Source organism: Tympanuchus pallidicinctus, unplaced genomic scaffold, assembly GCF_026119805.1.
Source record: "Tympanuchus pallidicinctus isolate F22 unplaced genomic scaffold, pur_lepc_1.0 scaffold1, whole genome shotgun sequence".
Taxonomy (NCBI): Eukaryota; Metazoa; Chordata; class Aves; order Galliformes; family Phasianidae; genus Tympanuchus; species Tympanuchus pallidicinctus.
In genome coordinates, this window is record NW_026294618.1 from 74,041,386 (window position 1) to 74,061,156 (window position 19,771).

The 19,771-nt window shown below is 41.5% G+C and overlaps 1 protein-coding gene across 1 annotated transcript; it reads left to right on the top strand.

The window, feature by feature from the left end:
• Positions 1-5,559: 5,559 nt before the first annotated feature.
• Positions 5,560-7,657, top strand: PIGM (phosphatidylinositol glycan anchor biosynthesis class M). Its single transcript, XM_052701825.1, has one exon. The coding sequence runs from the start codon at positions 5,575-5,577 to the stop codon at positions 6,994-6,996; it is 1,422 nt and encodes a 473-aa protein (XP_052557785.1). The 5' UTR covers positions 5,560-5,574; the 3' UTR covers positions 6,997-7,657.
• The last annotated feature ends 12,114 nt before the right edge of the window (positions 7,658-19,771 follow it).

Here is a 19,771-nt window from a genome sequence, read left to right on the forward strand (position 1 = left end):
GCCCTAGCAGCCAGGCACTGCCTTTCATAACAGCTGCTTCTGATCAGCTGCACAACCACAAGTGGATAAATACGATGCTCTATGAGGTAATAAGAAGCCTCATAATAATCCAAAAGCCACCTAATTTTGCTCATAAATATTGCCAATGCAGCATTTACAGGCCTGATTGTTTTTAGAACTTTCTCATAGCATACTACTTCACTATTCTTACCTGTTTCTGTGAACAGCTCTTCAAGACTTACAAGTCTTGTACAAGACAGTACAAGTGTAATCTAGGTGTGAGGACACAAACCCCTCTCCCTAGCAGTGTGTGTGATATGTTCCCACTGATCCCACATCCTCCCTGAATGATGCATCCTCTTTTGATTGTGTCTAGATGAAAATGCCATTAGGAAGCAAGAAGAAAGAAGGGCAAAGGTTAAAAGACTTTTTTTTCTTTTAATATATTTTTCAGTGTTTGTACCCTGTGTTGAGTGCAACAATGCTCTCAAGATTATTGACAGAAGAAACATTTAAGATGTTTTACTGTTGAGAAGGAAAGACAGCACTTCATAAGGCTGTTTGCTTTTTTTTTTTTTTTTGTCAGAAAACATAAAAGAATTTAAGATATTAACTTCCTTGACACATTGATTAGTTTTGACCATAAAGATAACAGCAAAAAACCACATCATTGATTTTATTAAGTAATTTTAGAAACCTTTTAGTGCTACGTAAGAGAACTGTCTACAGTAGAGAGTTGGAACTCATCTGTCTGCTGGGAAAAAAACGAAATACCACATCCTTGGAATTCCATTCAATGCTTAAAAGCATAAAGAAATAGTGGGGGTGAAGATCATCTCTTATTGTTCATCTCAGCCAATATTGTGCAATTTAGTTTGAGACTATATCCGTAAGTAGAATTATTTGTCCCTACCTCAATAAGCAAAAGTAAACATGAACATAGCCATAGAAGAGCAAAGCCTGCTTCCTGGTAACTCTCTGTAACTTTGCTGGCCCATCGGTACCTTCTGGAAGAAGGAATCATTTCTCATCACAGCACTTAGGAGCAATGCTCAGGGTAACATTCATTCCCAAGAGTTTTGGATTCCTGCCGCAGACCTTTGTCATGCAGAAGCACTAAGAGCAGCTCTAATAGTGTCAGCCACCTTTCTTACAAAACCTGCAGAAACAACTCAGAGCTCTGCTCCTCCAGCAAATCTTCAGCCAGAATTACTCAGTGAAATTTCAGAAAGACTATTTTCTTTCTTTTTTTTTTAAGCAAGAACAAAAAACAACCCTAAAACAGCAGTTCAGATCAAACTATCAGTTAAGATCTGGCTTACCCCACTATCTTCTTTCTCCAAGGTTCACAACACTATTCTGCAGGAGTGCAGAAAACATTCTTAAACCATTCTAAATGCAGGTGTCCTAGATCTCAGAAAAATCACCTGATGCTCAGTCTAAAGGACTGGGCACACCTTCTTAGAAGTTCTGTAAATTTACCATTTCCAGTATCCCCACAAATTTTTCCAGCAGGAACTCTTAAGAAATATTATCTGTACTTGCTAACAATAATCTCCAATTTTTAACAAACTCAACTCACTCAATCTGATTGCTTATTCTAGGTACACTGAAACCCAACATGCCAACCAATACACAAGAAGTCTATCATGGTGACAGTTATTTATCTTAAATAAAATTGCAATAGCAAAGAAATTCCATTTCACCTTCTCCTTCAAAGAGAGGTCATTGGAGAGAGTTGCACTATTTTTTTATTTGCCTGTCATTCCCATTCTTTTCATTAAGGTGGTTTATTTAGTATTTCTCAGCATAACACTACTTCTAATCCTCTTAACTGGGAGATTAAAAGAGCACAGCCCAGAAGGATCCTCAAAGGGATGGAAATGGAGCTGTGGCAGGTTTTGTGTCTCATCCATCTATATGGATATGACCTCAGAAACTGGGTATTAGCAAAGGTCTCACCAATATAGAAGGTGGTGCTCAATCTTGCACTCAAGAGAGATTTTATCTGCTATAACTACAACCTGTCTTTTCTATTTGATAAAAGAATGGCATGATATTTCCCAAGTTTTGTCTCTTTTCTTTCTCTGAATAGAGAAAACATTGTATTAAGTGGTTACTGACTCAAAATACACAAAATATTTCCCTTATTCCCTTACTTTTATGTCTTGTGACTGAGAACTGTTTAGGACATTTATGGCTGCCTTAAATCTGAGCAATCTTTTGGAATCTCTCCCTAAGTCAGCATCATACCTCAGAAGACTTACTCTTGCTGACAAACGTTCCACAAGCATTTTCTCAATGGTAGATTTTTTCATTTTTTTTTTCTTTCTGAAATGCAAGCAACACCTAAAACATGCTGTGAGAAGCCATAATGTGATGAAAAAAATTTCCTTTGCAATCATAGCACGTTCTCTGACTAGACACATTTTTAGCATAATGTGTGAAGAAGGGAATAGATTTACCCATCAGTATTAAGTAAATACATTAACAGAAAAAAAAGAAAAGTCAAAACTTGTGACCTTATATTTATAACAGTGATTTTCTTTTGTGAAGAGATCTAATGCCTTTTTCATCTTATTTTTGAAAAACCTACTGTATTATTAATTCCAGTATTAAAGCAGAAGTGAATACATCATTATATAATCTTAGCCATACTATCCATTTGCCAAAAATAGCTGAAGTTCAACTCAACACAAATATTTGGAAGGCATCACTTATATCTGCAAAAAAAAATTTTACCAAGCCCAAAATATCTAACATAGATGCTATTCAGTTTTTCTATCAAATTTTATGCACTGCAAGAAACAGATTGTACCAATTGCTTTATCAATCACACTGGCAGTTGATAAATACATTATGCAGGAATATTTCTCTTGTAAGGAAACATTTGAAGTTCAAAAACCAAAGAAATTGGAAGGGAACCCAAATAAATCATAGCACAGCAGTCTACCTTTTCAGAATTTCAAAGATCTTCCTTCCTACATACTACCAAATCATCTTTTAGTTCAGTTGACTTCTTTGCACCTCTTCAGTAGCTTCCAGTTTATAAAATATCTGATGGTATCACCTTTGAGACTGTGTAACCCAAATACACAATGGGTAACAGGAAAGGTCTGTTTACTATGTGCACATACAAGCAGATGCTTATAAAATAAATAGATGTGCACATATTCCCATATGCATTTCTATTTAATTTGTGTTTCATGCATGATTATGCTCGACTCCACTCCACATTTTCCTCCGTACTGTTTCCATCTCCATGTGCACTGGAATCAATCAGCTTTGGTCTCAGTGGTTCTATTAGTTTTTATTTTCCAGCATTTTCTAAAAGTGGCTCCTCATGTCTTGTATAAATAAAAGCAGCATTTTACAGGAACAATAGATTTACAGCTTTAATAAGACTGCCCTCCTTCCTGCATTAAAGTCTACATGACAAACCAGGTTAAGCAAGCTGGTATCAAATCTGAAGCCAAATACCTTTTTGAGCCAGACATTAATTCTCTGCAGAGCTTCAGGCTTATTTTCAAGATGTTAAATTATTGATAAGGAAAATCAATTATTTTTTCAGCATGAGCAATGTCATACAGTTACATTATATACAACAATAGCTAAAGTAGTTTTTCTATCTTATTAACTTTAGGACACTTTAGAATTAAATTATCTACCTTTTCTTCTTTAGAATCCAGATAAAGAGTCACTAGGGACAGCCTCGCAACTTCTGTTAACTTCAGAGGAGATTAAATATTTGTCCGAAAACAAACTGTCAGAAACAAACAAAAAAAAGCATCTCAGAGATCACCAAATGGAAACGTTTCTTTATTAAACTAGTATGATTTAAACAGTAACATTTAAATTTGACACACCATCAAATTAACTGCAACGAATTCTCTTCTAGCAATAGTCAGCTTCCACAAAGAACGTGAAACAATAAAACATATTCCATTAAGGGCAGTTACAGAAGAATCACAAGATAATCCTGGGAGGAAACAGGGAGATGGCAAGAACAATTCTTTTTTAGCAATAAACTTCCTGAAACAAAAGCTCAGAATTGAGTATCTACATGCACAATTTTTCTTGGACTCGTAGTTCCATAGAATATCAAGTGATTTCAGTTCCAACGATTCTGTAAGCCTCTATTATTTCCTAGCGTTTCCACGGGGTACCTTGGCCACTGCAAAAGATTGGGTGACAGAGCTTTCTGTACAACATCCCAGCCATTATGGTACGAGATATATAAAAGGAGGAAGGAGATGAAATATCACCAAACCCAAAAATACCTTAATTATCAGCTTTAGGACTTAATGGTGTCATATGGTAAATTAATTGAGAAATTTCACAATGATTCCTGTGGAAGTTGTCTAATTAGTATGAAGGCTGCTCTGAAAGTAACGTCTCCTATTTTATTACGTTGGCCCATGACACCGAAGGTGGATTTTACATGTTGTTGCCATGGGACAGACAGCAGCAGAGGGACAGTCCGACAAAATGGATTGAATTCCTCTATGCAGGAAAAATTGTACCCACTGACCATCCATCAATGCTTGTTGAATGCTTAAGGTGACCAAGCAGTGGATAGGAGCACAGTAAGGCAATGGGTACCTCTTTTCAACACCATCACAGCAGCTGTGGAATAGCGGGTCACCTCTACTGGCACGTGTTTTGAGGAGCATGGCATGCAGGCTCCTGGCCACTGCTGACAAAAATGCACAGCTAACAGTGGTGGCGATGCTGAGAAGTTACGCTTTGCAGCTGAGAATTTGCTCCATCCAACGGTATTATTGTGTACTTTCTATCCGTTGCGTTTGCTATGGAAATAAGCAGGAAGCATGGCTTTTGGGGGGATCTACATAAGGCAACACGTAGTGATCTACACAGACAGGGAAAAACTGACACCTCTTTTTAAATTCTGATTGTCATAGCGCCGTCCCTAATACAAACAAATGCGAAATTGAACGCGGAAGGGAGCTTACATAAGAGTTCTAAAGTGAACTCAAGTATCTAGGCAAAACGCAGCTACTGGCAGAAGGTAAACAGCGGGTGTTATTCTTCCTTTCTCTTTCTTAGCTTACACGTGCACAGCTTTGCAGCTTTGAGGGAGCCGCGCAGCGCGCCGGCGTGAGGAGGGGCAGCAGTGGCGGCAAAGCCCGCGGCAGCGCCCACAGCTGCGCCCCGCAGCCCCAACGGGCGGCACTCCTCCGCACCCCGTGCAGCCGGGCGCCACAGACAGGGAAATGCCATCGCTAATGCCGCTCTAACAGCGGACGGTGGCGGCTGCTGCCGGTACTGATGTTTCTGTCTCCAGAGGCACCTCAGAGCTGGGAAGCACCAGCGCCTACAGCCCAAAACTTCAAAGGTGCCCTGAAGCCATCGGCAGCACCTTAAACGCTGCAAGCAGCGCCAGGGCAGATTCAGGCTGCGCGTTAGTAAGTACTACTTTTCTGAAAGAGCGGTCAATCACTGGAATGGGCTGCCCAGGGAGGTGGTGGAGTCACCAGCCCTGGAGGTGTTCAAGGGACGTTTGGATTTTGTGTTGAGGGACGTGGTTTAGTGAATACTGTTGGTGATAGGCGGATGGTTGGACTGGATGATCCTGAAGGTCTTTTCCAACCTCGGAAATCCTGTAATTCTGAAATGAAGCGCCCTTTCCCTTCCTCGGGCAGGGCAGCAGCTTCAGCGCCACACCACGCACGCGCCATCACGCGCATGCGCAGCACCGCTCTCCGGCTGAGCGCGGCCATGGCGGGGGGGCGTCCGGGGCTGGGCGCCGCGCTGGGCGCGGGGCTGTTGGCCAGGCTGAGCCTGGTGCTGTACGGCCTGTACCAGGACGCGGTCATGCGGGTGCGGTACACCGACGTCGACTACCGGGTGTTCACGGACGCGGCGAGGCTGGTGACCCAGGGGCGGTCGCCCTACCGGCGGGCCACCTTCCGCTACACGCCGCTGCTGGCCTGGCTGCTGACGCCCAACGTTCTCCTCGGCGAGCTCTTCGGGAAACTGCTTTTCGTGGCCGGGGACCTGGCGGCCGCCGGCGTGGCCTACCGGGCTCTGCGGCGCCGAGGGGTCTCCCCCGGGCGGGCCTGCGGGTGCTGTGCCGCCGCCTGGCTGCTCAACCCGCTGCCCATGGCCGTGTCCAGCCGGGGCAACGCGGAGGCGCTGGTGGCCGCGCTGGTGCTGGCCGCCCTGCACCTGGTGGAAGCGGGGAGCGTAGGGAGGGCCGCGCTATGCTACGGGCTGGCCGTGCACCTGAAGATCTACCCGCTGACCTACGCGTTGCCCATAGCGCTGCGCCTGCAGGGCGGCAGGGAAAGGGCGGCGGGGAAGGGGCGTGACGGAACGGCCAAGTTTACGCTGGTAGGGGGCGTCTGGAAGCGGGTAGTGCGGGCGCTGAACCGCGACGTGCTGCTTTTCGGAGCGGTCTCTGGATCCGTGTTGGCCTCCTCGACCGTCCTGTTTTGCCACCTCTACGGCTGGGAGTTTTTGGAGCACGCCTACCTCTACCACCTGACCAGGAGGGATATCCGGCACAACTTCTCTCCCTATTTCTATATGTTGTATTTAACTGCGGAGAGCAAGTGGAGTTTTGCCCTTGGGCTCGCAGCTTTCCTGCCGCAGCTGCTTCTGCTCCTGGTGGTGTCTGTAGCGTTTTACAAAGACCTTGTTTTTTGTTGTTTCCTACACACCGCTATTTTTGTGAGCTTTAACAAAGTGTGCACATCCCAGTATTTTATCTGGTACCTCTGCCTTTTGCCTATCATAATACCTAATATTAAAATGTCCTGGCGTCGTGGCGGGCTGCTGCTCTTTCTGTGGTTTGTTGGGCAAGGCCTGTGGCTTGCTCCTGCCTACTTTCTGGAGTTCAAAGGTTATAACACTTTTTTATTTATATGGCTGGCTGGCTTGCTTTTCCTTTTTATCAATAGCTTCATACTTGTACAGATTATTTCACATTATCAGCAGGAAACACAAGTTGCCGAGAAAGTCAAAGAGCAGTAATAAGTACACCAAAATTTAGAAACAGTGAAATTGTCTTTAGCAAGGCTTTTCATACCAGGAGCACTTTGATTAACATAAATGTGTACATTATATAATGGATGGTGTATGTAAGCAATGCTTTGTTAGGGCTCTGAGGGCATTCATAGGTTTTAACTGCAGCAAGCAGTCACTGGCCTACCTTGATCTGTGTCTACAAGGGAACCCACCTGCCACATGGACTAAATCTGCACTGTAGCCTTGACCTGGCTGACTGCTGCTGCTGCTCATGACTGAATTCACTGGAGGGACCCTAGACCTGGTTCATCACTTGCCACATCTGGGGCTGCAGGTGGACTCATTCCCTGCACTCATTTCCGTCTGCTGTTGCCAGATGTGGTGGGGCTGTGCCCTGGCCACCAAGGGAATTGCCTGTGCTGTGGGCTTCTTTCTGGTTCATGACTTCCTACAGTGCAGTCCCAATCATACTCCCCAATGCCCTTTTTCTCATTGTTACTGTGCTCTGTCCTTGTTAAGGACTATGGCTTTTGTCTAAGAAAACAATTATTATTATAGTCATTATAATATAACGGCATGTTGTGAGCTTGATGGTTTTATACATTCCAGTAACTGGGTGAGGGGTTTTGCAAGGATTAAGCTTACAAATAAATACAATATATATATACATATATATGGTGGGATTTTTTTTCTTCTAGCACTAACAATTTAGCAGTGCACTGCTCAGGGCCTGTACCCAGTCTTTCTTCAGTGAAGAAGGGACTCTTGAAACTTTGCATTTACTTTAAGATTCTTACTCTGTTATATTACTCTGACACATTTTTTCCCCCCTTTTCAGTGCTTTTGGGATTTTTGAATAGGCAGACTTAATCCATTCTCTTGCTGGAGGTAAAAACAAATACCTGCCTTGGATGACAGAAACATACAGAGCAAAAGTATTTGTCTTCCTTGCTGCTCCAATCTTAAAAAAAAAAAAAAAAAAAAAAAAAAAAAAAAAAAAAAAAAAAAAAAAAAAAACCACTGCTTTAATCTGTGTTTCATTAGCAGTCATTGTAGATACTAAAAGAATCAAATACAGAGTCAAAGCAGAGTCAAAGTACAGCTCAAATGACAACTGTGTCCCATACACACTAGGAGTTTATACCAAATTGAAAATATTGTTTCTCAATGGTTCAATCTCTCTGCTATTAAAAATGAACAAAAAAGAAAGTGAAGGGATCTGAGGAAATGTAGCACTTGCCAGAAGAAAAGGAAAGTTTTAAAACAGTTTTAAAATGAGGTATTTATTACCTTCTGAGACAGGAGATGTGAGTGGTAATGAGAAGAAATCAGAGTCATCTAGGAGTCAATACTCTCTTTAAGAACATGCTACCAGAGGTCTACTCTCTACAGCTTTTGGCAGAGGAAGCAACTAGCTGTGTGGTTTTTAACAAGATAATTCAGTTTTAATAGATAAGAAATTTGATATTTACCTGAAGTTTAAGTTATGCCCTACCTAACATCTGCAGGAAAGTGAAATTACGTAGTAATCTACAAGTACGTAGACTTTCAAGACAAAGTAATTCCAATCAGTCAGTGTGATTCCAGTGGCACCAGTGGGAAAGAATGAGGCCAAAGTTCCTGTGTAATGCTGCCTCTTAGAATTCTGAGATCTCCAGAGGGAGCTGGGATTGTTCAGTCTGGGGAAGAGGAGGCTCAGAGAAGACCTCATTGCACTCTACAACTTCCTGAAGGGAGGTTGTGATGAGGAGGGGTTTGGACTCTTCTCCCAGACAACAAACAGGACCCAAGCACATGACAGGTTGTACCAGAGGAGATTTAGGTTAGATATAAGGAAAAATTGTTTTCTCTCAGAGGGTGGTCAGGCACTGGAATGGCTGCCCAGGGAGGTGGCAGAATCACTGTCCCTGGCAGTGTTCAAGAGGTGTCTGGATGAGGAGCTGCAAGATATGGTTTAGTGGCTTGTGGTAACAATGCTGGTGAGAGGACAGTTGGACTTGATGATCTTGTAGGTCCTTTCCAACCTTGTGATTCTATGATTCCTCCATGCTTCAGTAGCTCCACAACTCGCTTACTGACAGCTCTTTCTGTCCTAGCATAGTTCAGTCACTTGGGGCTGGGTTGTGGGTTTTTGTTGTGTGAATCGGGGCAATTACAGAAAGCAGTGGAAACTCTCAAGCCCCAGTAGCCTCAAGCCAAAGGGCACGCTGCCAGATGTAGCATATCCTTGCACTGTTCCAGCCTTGTTCAGCCATTTTGACATTATTTTGGAAGTAAAGATTCCCCTGCTCAGAATGGGATAGAGTTGGTTCTGCTCCTAAGCTGCAAAGGCATGCTGATTTTCCCTGCTGGCCCCATTCACACTCACCTTCACATCATCAGATAGTGCTAACCACAAACCTGATGAAGCGAACACATTCTTTTGACAAACTCCTGATTTTTCAGGCAGGTCTTGCAGGTAGGGCAAGAATGCCTAAAATGTAGGATGAAAGATCTCTAGCACAAAATTGGATGGGAGAAATGAACTGAAAGATACGAACATCAAAGCTCTTTGAGGGTGTATAGATATCAAAAGCAATTTGTATGATAAGTGGAATTGAATAGCTTCAGTCACTGATAAAAAGCATTAAATCAAGTAACTGTAGCCAACTGCAGAACAGGTTGTAATTCATGAACAAGTCGTGGTCATTAGTTAAAGCATCCTTAAAATTTACTAAATTAATTTTCTATGGAACAGTACTGATTTTGCTAGTGTTCAGATTTTTTCAATTAGTGATCATTATGTCCATTTTCCTTCTAGTAGTTTGGAACTGAGGTGTCTGAATGCTGATACTAGCTATCATTCTTCTGGGTTGCAAAAATTGTAGTGCTATTTAAGTAAGAAATTGTAGAATTGCCCAACAGATCTGTGTTTCTTTTGCAGATTTTATAGACTGCACTGAAATCAGTCTTCAGACACTAAAGGGAAAGAAGAAATAAAGACAAATAGTGTTTTTGCCTTGCCTTTTACATCGTAGCATTTAGTCCAAAGGCTCATAGTGAATTCACAAGTCTTTAGTCAGGTCTTCAACACTGACTTGATTTGCTGCAAAATTTATGCATGAAATTACTAAAACAAAGTACACAAAGACGTCACAAGAAAATGGTTCACTGAGTTACCGACTGAGCATGCTAAATTAGCATCTCTGACCCAACAGCCAAAATCTTAGTCCTTATTATGCAATTTCCTTGACAGTGTAACCAGAATTGTATTGATTTCTATAGTCCTAAAAATCAGTAATTTTATGCGTTTTTGTTTGGTTGTTTTTTAAAGACACCTTGAAGCTTTTATATTTAACAGCAATGGAAAATTCCAACATTTTCCTAAGGCTTTATAGAGAAAGCTAATGCTGAAGACAGTAAATCATGAGCAAATTTTTTTTTCAGGCTGAGAACAACGAAGCAACTATTCCAAAAGAGCAAAGTTCACAGTGAACACATAGAACTCAAAAACTACATTCACGTCATTCCAAAGGACAGCTTTAGAACACACACCGCAGTGCTAGCAGCACTATGGGATGAGGACAGTGTCTTCAGTGAGATCAAATTCAAACCCATTCTTGCTTGGGCAGCAAGGATAATGAGTTGGAAGAGACACTTTCAAGAACCCGTGCATTCTGACTATATCTGACTGTACCCATTTCACCAGTATTCTTTTTTAACAATGTAAATCAATGGTACTTCATTTTAGCAAAAGTCCTAGTGAGCATCCCTTCAGTCCCTACACACTCCTGCTAACCTCTCAGCAGTCCCAAGTCCCTGAACTTATCTGTGCCTTCCATCAGCAGACTGTTAAACCATTCAGAAGCTATAGCTGTAGCTATACCGTTTCCCACATAAATCAGAAGTGTCCATTATTATTTTACATTGAGAGATGAAGCATGAAAAGATTAAGGAAGTTATATAAGATGATAATACAGGATATGGTAGCACAGGCCATAACAGAAAATACCAAATCTTTGATTCCCCTCACAGAGCCTTAATGACAGACCTCCTTTCTGGCACACACTGAGCTGGACTGCCACAGAAAAAAGAAGTTGCACATTGCAGGCAGTCCTACTTAGCGCATAGATTACGCTTAAGCTCCAAGAATAAAATGCTGAAGTTAAAGTTTGAATCTTTAACATTCTTTTTAGATAAAACATTTATTTCAGAGCTTGCAAGTAAAGAAATGAGAGATAAGGAAGCCTTACTATTTCCTGGGGAAAACAGTGGGGTAGAAAACTAGAACATCTGTGGCAGTATTATCTAAAGGAAATGTCTGTATCTGATTACGTAGGAGGACAGAACTTCTGCCTTGGAAATCAGCTGACATGCAGGCAAATTGAGCAGTATGCTTGTAGCAGGGAACAGACAATATTTATGTGAAAGACATTCTATCAAAATGTGCTTTCCTTTTTCACATGAGAAAAGTGAGGTTTGGTAACAGTTATCAGGCTGAGTGAACACAACTTCGATTCTTTCTAGTTACCATAGGAAGAGTCCATAGGATGTTACATCCTGCAGTAATGCTTACTGAGCTGTGCAGGTGTGACTTGGAATAGAGTTTTAATAGGCAACATTAGAGTGAAGCAAGAGACAGGATATTAGCGTACAGTAACTCTGAAAACGCTTCTTGAAGGTTAATGTAAGAACTGATTTCTGCTTCACAAGCCAGCAGCTGTGTTAATAGAGATGGTACTGTTTTGGTAGTAATTTTCCAAGGAGAGCTGCATCCCGCGGCCCATATGCTTCCATTCTGTGCTAAAGAACATTAATTCAAATCCCCTGTTGATCTGACAGTCGACATTTTTTCAGTCTCTCTCTTGTCCCTCCTACTGATGCAGTAGATTGAATTAGCTAGGAAGCAGGCTTAGAAAATGAAGTGGAAAACAAAGTATGATTATCCTTCTCTTGTTTCCCCTCAAGTGTAGATATGTTGAATAATTGAGGAGATTCACCTTTTGGAACACAGTGCCACTTGAGCTTGAGGTAAGAGTACTTAGTTAATATAAGGCATTTTACCTAAACACACCTGAGAGAAACTTGACTGAATGAGCCACATGGACTTCTGCAAATAAGAGTGAAGCTACAGATAGCCTGTCCATTTCAATATTAGCACTATTTTTTCTGTATTTTGCTGCTAGAACAAGAACATAACAAGGAAGTTAACAAAAAAAATAGTAATATTTATAAGTTGTAGTTTCAAACTTCTCTTAAGAGATTTTAGAGAACATACTAGTCATGAACATACTAAAGGTGAACAAATGCCACATCACACACAGCATTAATAATTCATTAATTATCTCTTTCACACCCATAATATCATCTTATAGGAAGTATCACTTTTTAAAAATACTTTTTTAAAAAAATACATAGTCTGGAAATTCACATGAGTATCAAATACTTCTCCACCTTAAAACTGTGAGATCTGTGTGAAAATAGTTTTTAATTACCATTAGCACTTCCAAGTTTGGTGTTGGCAACAGCCAGCTTGTTAATTCAGGCAGTACAGGAACTGAAGCCGTGACCAATTTTCCTTCATGCTCTAATAAACTGTTTGATTAAATATAAGAAACTTTGTTGCTGGAAGCAAACCAAATGTTATTTTCTCAGTGCAAAGAAATATGGCACATCTAGTGCCAAAATTTACATGTGCAGGATGGAGCAAAGTGATCAAAAAAACAAGGACAGAAGTGAGGCTCTTAAGACCTTGACTATGATCTGGCTTCTACCACTAACCATTAGCAAATGGCTTTGGCTTGCTGTGCTATTTTCCTCTGCTGCTTTTGGTTGCTTGATCCATTCAAATGGCTAATTCTAGCCATAACGTGTCTCCCAAGCCATTCCTGTAGCACACTGCCAGAAAGCAATTGGAATCGTGTTTCAATGGTTGTAAACTGATTGTTTGTTAGTAAATCATAAATGCCTAAAGACTTTGTGTTTAAAAAACATACGTACAAAAAAGGTGAATATAAGTCTTCTGTGAGATGTATTAAGTTCCCAAATGCATTCTAGCATTGTATTTATGTGAAAGAGTGGACCAGTGCTGAAGTTAAATGAAGATATAAAAGTGTAGGTTAGAAAGAACCTTTCTAGGAGAAAGCTAGATGATAAAGAATAAACATTAAAAAAATTACAAGGTAGTTGATACTGCAAGATAATAAAATTTTATTATTAGCAGCCTGCTTAGATTGTATTGGAAGTAGTTATTGAAAATGTATTAGGGAAATGAAACCAGAGGCAGCTCTGCAGCTGGCATAAGTAGCTGCTAGTGCCTCAGATGTGAGACAGCACTTCAGATGCAAGATGTGTATTCATAAAACATCCTGTACACTATGCTGTTATCCAAGCAAAAATTAATAGCTGTCCTTCCCTCTGAAGAAGAATGTTCATTCTGTGTTCAGATAGAGGTAAAACTATTCTTTTGCATCAGTCTTTTCCCAAAGGTGTCACTAGAAAAATGCAGATGTCACTACCAAAATGAAATCCAGACTCATGTACTGTACAAGGAACAGTTACAGGGAACTTTAAATCTGCTTTCACTGCCTAGGCTACCAGAACAAGTGTATGCTCAGTGCTGGAAGCAGTGTGAATGCACAGGTATAAACTTCCCAATGACATACCCAAAGTAAAGCCTACCATTATGCTTAAGGCAATCAGATGTTGCCTTGAGATATGTTATGACAGTTACACCTATTATCATACGTGTATCTTAATATATATCTCTACAGCTACAGCATTATAGCAGCATATTCAGGGACTTCATGCCCAGCCTAACTGGATGAGCATTTGCTAAAGATAAAAGGGTCCTCTTGGGTTACAGGGCCACTTCAGGCCCTTTAGCAGGACATTTCCTTAGGGCTCATGTATGGGAATGATCAGGTCACAGCCTGAACCAGTGACCGAATCACACAGAATGGCCAGGGTTGGAAGGAGCCCCAAGGATCAGAATCTCCAACCCCCCTGCCACATGCAGGGCCACCAACCTCCCTATTTAATACTAGACCAGGCTGCCCAGGGCCCCATCCAGTCTGGCCTTGAACACCTCCAGGGACGGGGCATCCATAACCTCTCTGGGCAGCCTGTTCCAGCACCTCACCACTCTCTTAGTAAAGAACTTCCCCCTGACATCCAACCTCAATCTTCCCTGCCTCAACTTAAAACCATTTCCTCTTGTCCTGCTGTTATCAATCCTTTCAAAGAGTTGACTCCCCTCCTGTTTAAAGGCTCCGTTTAGGTACTGAAAGGCTGCAATGAGGTCACCCTGCAGCCTTCTTTTCTCCAGGCTGAACAAGCCCAGCTCCTTCAGCCTGTCTTCATAGGGAAGGTGCTCCAGTCCCCTGATCATCTTCATGGCTCTCTGAACCCTCTCCAATAGCTCCCTGTGTTTCTTGTACTGGGGGCTCCAGACCTGGACACAGTACTCCAGATTGGGTCTGACAAGAACAGAATAGAGGGGGATAATCACCTCGCTGTCCCTGCTGGCCACCCCTCTTATGATGGAGCCCAGGATACCACTTACTTTCTGAGCTGCAAGAGCACACTGCTGGCTCATGTTAAGCTTTTCATCCATCAAGACCCCCAGGTTCTTCTCCACAGGGCTGGTCTCAAGGACTGCTTCCTCCAGCTCAGGTGGAGAACGCTGCACTTTGCTGTGTTAACCTCATCAGGTTCACTCCGGCCCACCTTTCAAGTCTGTTGAGTTCCTTCTGAATGGCATCCCTTACATCCTGTCAATCACACCACTCAGCTTGGTGTCATCAGTAAACTTGCTGAGGGTACACTCAATTCTATCATCGATGTCATTGATAAAGATGTCCCAAGACTGACGCCTGGCGGACGCTGGTTGTTACCAGCCTGCACCTGGAAATAGAGCCATTGATGACCACCCTCTGTCTGCGGCCTTTCAACCAGTTTCTTATCAATTGAGTGGTCCACCCATCAAATCCACATCCCTCCAATTTAGAGATAAGAATGTTATGGGAGACCATGTCAGAGGCCTTGCTCAAGTCCAGGTAAATGACAGAGCACATGCTTGGGAGGCATAGCCAGCCCTGAGAGCACAGTTGTCAGCAATTCACATGTGGGACCAGAGTGAGTTGACAGAATCCACCTAACCTCATTTTAGGGCTGGCAGCCGAAGGGGAAGCATCTTTATTTGGAGACTGCCTCCTTTCACTGTTTTCCAGCAAGTCTTTATCCTCAGTAAGGGGTAAGCTATTCCTTCTTCATTGCCAGATTGTGGTTAGTACCTTTCTTGGCCGATCTGAAAACTAGTCAGTGACAGCTATATCCCCTGCCTCCTACAATACAACGTTTTGCCTCTTGGTGAAATTGATGATGACTGCCACTGCTGTCTTTTTAAAGTGAGGAATTCCAATTGCTTTTTAGTTGTGATAGCAGGTATGAATGCATATGCAAAATGAGAAGCAGGAAAATAAATGTGGCTCCGAGCAAAAAGTCATTTTCATTTTATTTCTAATTCAGGTGTGGAAAGGTTAGAAAGTCTAGAACTAGGTGTCAGAAGAGAAAACTAATGCAAAGACCGAATGATTGTGCAGGGAGAAGTAACTCTGACACTAGCCTGTTTCCATCATTATGTACTGTCAAAGCTCACACAAGGGATTTCTGAACTTCATTATACTCAGAATCATTTTTACATCTTCTGAAGGCTTGAAGGAGAAAGTACTTGGCTCTCTCCAAAAGAGAACAGGTCCTTTGCAGATCTGTTAACAGCAGAAATGGTGAATAAACTGGCTCCTAATTCTGGATGCTGAGAACGCTAAGTTACAGGGTTATGAAAATAGGTGGACAAGCACACAGAAGAGTTTGCCAAGGGCTCCTGGACACAAAAACATCTACAGAAATTTCAAGAATTCACTTCACTGCAAGACATAGCAAATTAGCATTGTATTGCTGGACAAATCTTTTCTGTGCTTCTCTAGTTTTTCTCTGCATCTTTTACTGGCCAGATTTGTAGAAGAATACCAGGTTCATAGAGCATTTGGTCCCATCCGTTTCACTTATTCCTAGATTCTTAACTACAAGAGCATCACCAGCATTGTCCCCATTGTCACTCATTCACAGTTGTGCTCCTCCCTTAACAGCACCATGTTTCAATTACTGCCTTAGTTCTTTCTGGGCCTGTGTGTGCCTGCTTGCCTTTTTTTTTTTTTTTTCACCCCCAGAAAGGATGCTATCAGACTGGTCCAGTAAAGCACAGCCACAATATATTTCATTAGCATTTCACAGATGACAGTTAGCAGCTGACAGCAGATTGATAGGCGAGAAAAATCAGAAAGAAATCAAAGCTGACACAACAGATCTGTTTGATCAGGGAACAATTTTGGCTGGCTAGGCAGTTAAAAACTAGGTAAACTCAGACAAATTGTTAGACCAGTTTAATTCAAGCATACTGAGTGCCTGGAAAGTAACCCCATCTCACTTATGGGACAGTATCTCAAGAGATGGGGCAGAAACTATTGAAAGTCTAGCTGGTCTCTTTGTTTCACACTTATATATTTTCCTGAGCTTTGGCATTGATTTCACCTCTGAAGAAAAATAAGTGAATTCTTGTTACAGAGGCATCACACACAATTTACAGTACCATATAAAATGCATTTTCATTGCAGTTCATCAAGGCTAACACCTAAATATTAATTCAGCAGTTTGGAGTAACTACAACTAGTCTGATCCTTAGTGTTAGTTAGTAGCTGACATTTGCCTAAAATCAATCCTCAGGATGAGAGAGGAGGCCTCAGGTGAACACTGAGCTCCTTAGAATTTGAGCATTATTTGGATCTAAATAAAAGCATATTTGCAAAAACTGAGAAATTAATAGAGTTACATCTTCCTGTCAAACCAAGGTGCTAGAATTAATTTGGCTGCAGGCCAAATGAAATCTGTTTACAAAGGAATTGAGCCACATCAGTCATTGAACACACATATAGTTCAGCATCTTAAAGGTCAAATAAATTCCTGAGAACATATAATCTTATGTATGTTTGGCAAATGAGTATGAAGATCATATCTGTTATAGAAAAAAAAAGGGTCAGAATACTGCAAGAGAGCTCTGTGGCTCAGGTTTAGAGCAGCAATGTGGATGCTAATCCAATGGCAGACGACTGCAAAGCAATTTTAAAAATACACATAGAAAGTAAGAGATGTGCTTCAACCTTGAAAGCTTAGATAGGTCATATGGTACCACATAGAAGAGCTGCTTTCAAAGGAAATGTGGGATTTTTGTCTTCTGTGAGACCAGATGACACAGAAATTGGTATCTAGCAGCTGTCCCATCTAGGTCATCATTAACAGTTAATTGTACAGGACAGAAAGTAGTCTAAATCTGAAGGCTTTTGAATATATAATACAGACAATGTGTGTATTTGTTTCCCAAACAGATACGTATAATAAGATCCCTGCAATAAATAATGCCTCAGTAAAGATGTGTAAATAAAGTAAATAGTATTAGTAATACATAATCAATGTAAAAAGTAATCAGTAAATCAAGTTCTCAGTGAGGACTTGGTCAAATACAACAGCTGTAGGTACTGAAATAAAAGGGGGGGAAAAAAAAAAAAAAATCTGCTTACCTTCAGAAGGCCTCAGGAACACAGGAAACTCCAAGAGATACCCCTACCTCCACTGCCAACTTAAAATGAGGTCTGGGAAGGGATGGATCCTGGCTCCACCCCTTCTGGTCACTCGGGTAAACTGCATGCACCTGAGCTCCCCTGGGTTGGCTCTGCCTTCCTACTAGGTGCTCAGTCACTGGATCAAGCCTTGACTTAGCATTTCCGCTGCAACTGGCATGTGTGGTGTAAGCATCCACTTGTACAGCACTCTTTAACCAGACTGAGTCATCATCTGTTAACCTGAATCCTCCCTGTACTGTGCAAAGGCATCTGCACTCTACGTTTGCTGCCGGTCCTCCAAGAGAACAGCTCTTGTTTCTCCAACAGAGGCATCCCCTCACTACTATCTTTTCCTTTCTTTCTGCTCTGATACCATCCCTGCATGGATGAACTGTTCCAAAGGGTTTGCCTCTGTCTTCCTTTCTTCTTTCACTGTCCCTCCTTTTCTGGCACCCATCTCTCCCATTTGGGATGGCAGTTTCCTTGGCTTCAGAGACCACAATAATGCCATAAAGCAGGGCAATGCCAAAGCTACTCTGCAGCAACCTCCCAGATATTCTCTGGGCCTCGTCCTCAGCTGCTCCAGCCTACTGCTCCATTCATGTTATTCTGCACTATTTGCTAATGGTGCTGTAGCCTGAAGTGACTGAAAACGTTTTAATCTTTGAAAAATGCATGGGTATGCATTCCATTTAATTGAAGAAAAACCTATGTGGACATTTCAGCATTGGAAACTCGGGCTTTTTGATTCCTGTGGAAAGCAGTGCAAGTACAGAAGGGTAATTAAGGGCAGAATTTGGCAATTACACTGGAGCTTTCTCAGGATGTTTTTGCTTTGCCTCAGTGGGAAGGGGAACTTCCTCTCTCCTGGTAGCTGGGAGCACAACAAATCAAGTCTAGATGAAAGGCAATGGTCCTTCCAGATGAAAGTCTGTCACTGCAAGAATTAGGCAGAATAAAGACAGTGTCTCTAGATTTTCTTCTATTAAAAAAAGTTAATAAAATAATTTGTAGACAGATTAATTCTGAAAATTGTCAGTCTGAAATCTCAGTCCATTTTTCCTTCACATTTTCTGAGATTTCTTTCCCAGTATGGAAGACTGTCCCTCCTGGTCTGGCCATTTGTCATGAGAAAAGCATAAAACAGAAGCACCTGATCCGATCTGCTTCTGATAGCCTTTAGAGCCATCTTTCCTTTAATTCAATGACAGGTTTTCAGTTCCTCATAGACCATCTTTTCACATCTTTTACAAGTTTCAGGGCTTTCAATTTGGATGCCCTAATTAAACCCACACAGGCAATAAAGAATCTCTTGCAGGAACTGGGGGCTAAGCAGCTTTTTGCTAGCTATTAGTTCACATCTGTGATTGGAGGGGGGTATGGCAGTCGTGTCTGTAGTTGTGCTACCAGTCAGCCACACCACCAGCGGGAGTTCCTGTGTGAAAAGTCATGATTAGTGTGGTTACTTCCATGAGTATGATTACAGCATCACAATTACAGCTAACCAGAATACAGAGACAAAACAACTAAGCCGTGAAAGATGCAGTGCCCACACCTCTTCTTCAACAGCCATTTAGGAGATGAATTTTTCAGCAAGTGCCTCTGAAGAAGAGTTTTACTAAGTCCTTATTTTCTTAATTTTCATTTCACTCACTGCAAGGTATCCTTAGTCATAGTAAAAAAATCCCCCATATATATATATATATATTTATTATTTTTTTTTTTGCTGTGTTCTTCATTATTTCCTGTAATTTTATTTTCTTATTGTCTGTTTATGAATTTAATCAAAGATGCAGAAATAGTTATTGTAGATTATGCAGTTGAACTTCATTAAAACACTGCAGGAAATAATAATAGCATTGTGGTGCACCAAAGTGGAAAGACATTCATTGCTATTCTGCTCTCTGAAAACACCCTTATTATCCAAAATTACATCTTAAATTATCATATCCAGCTATTACATATGTTTCTATTTCACACTGGCAATTACTCTGTTTACATCTTTAAATTCAGCCCTGTTCTGAGGCCAAGCTCTGCATGTAAATTAACCGTCTTTGGCCCTCTCTGCAGTCATTCTCCTTCCTTTAATTCAGATTATTGAGAAACTTCAGTACCACCTACAGAAT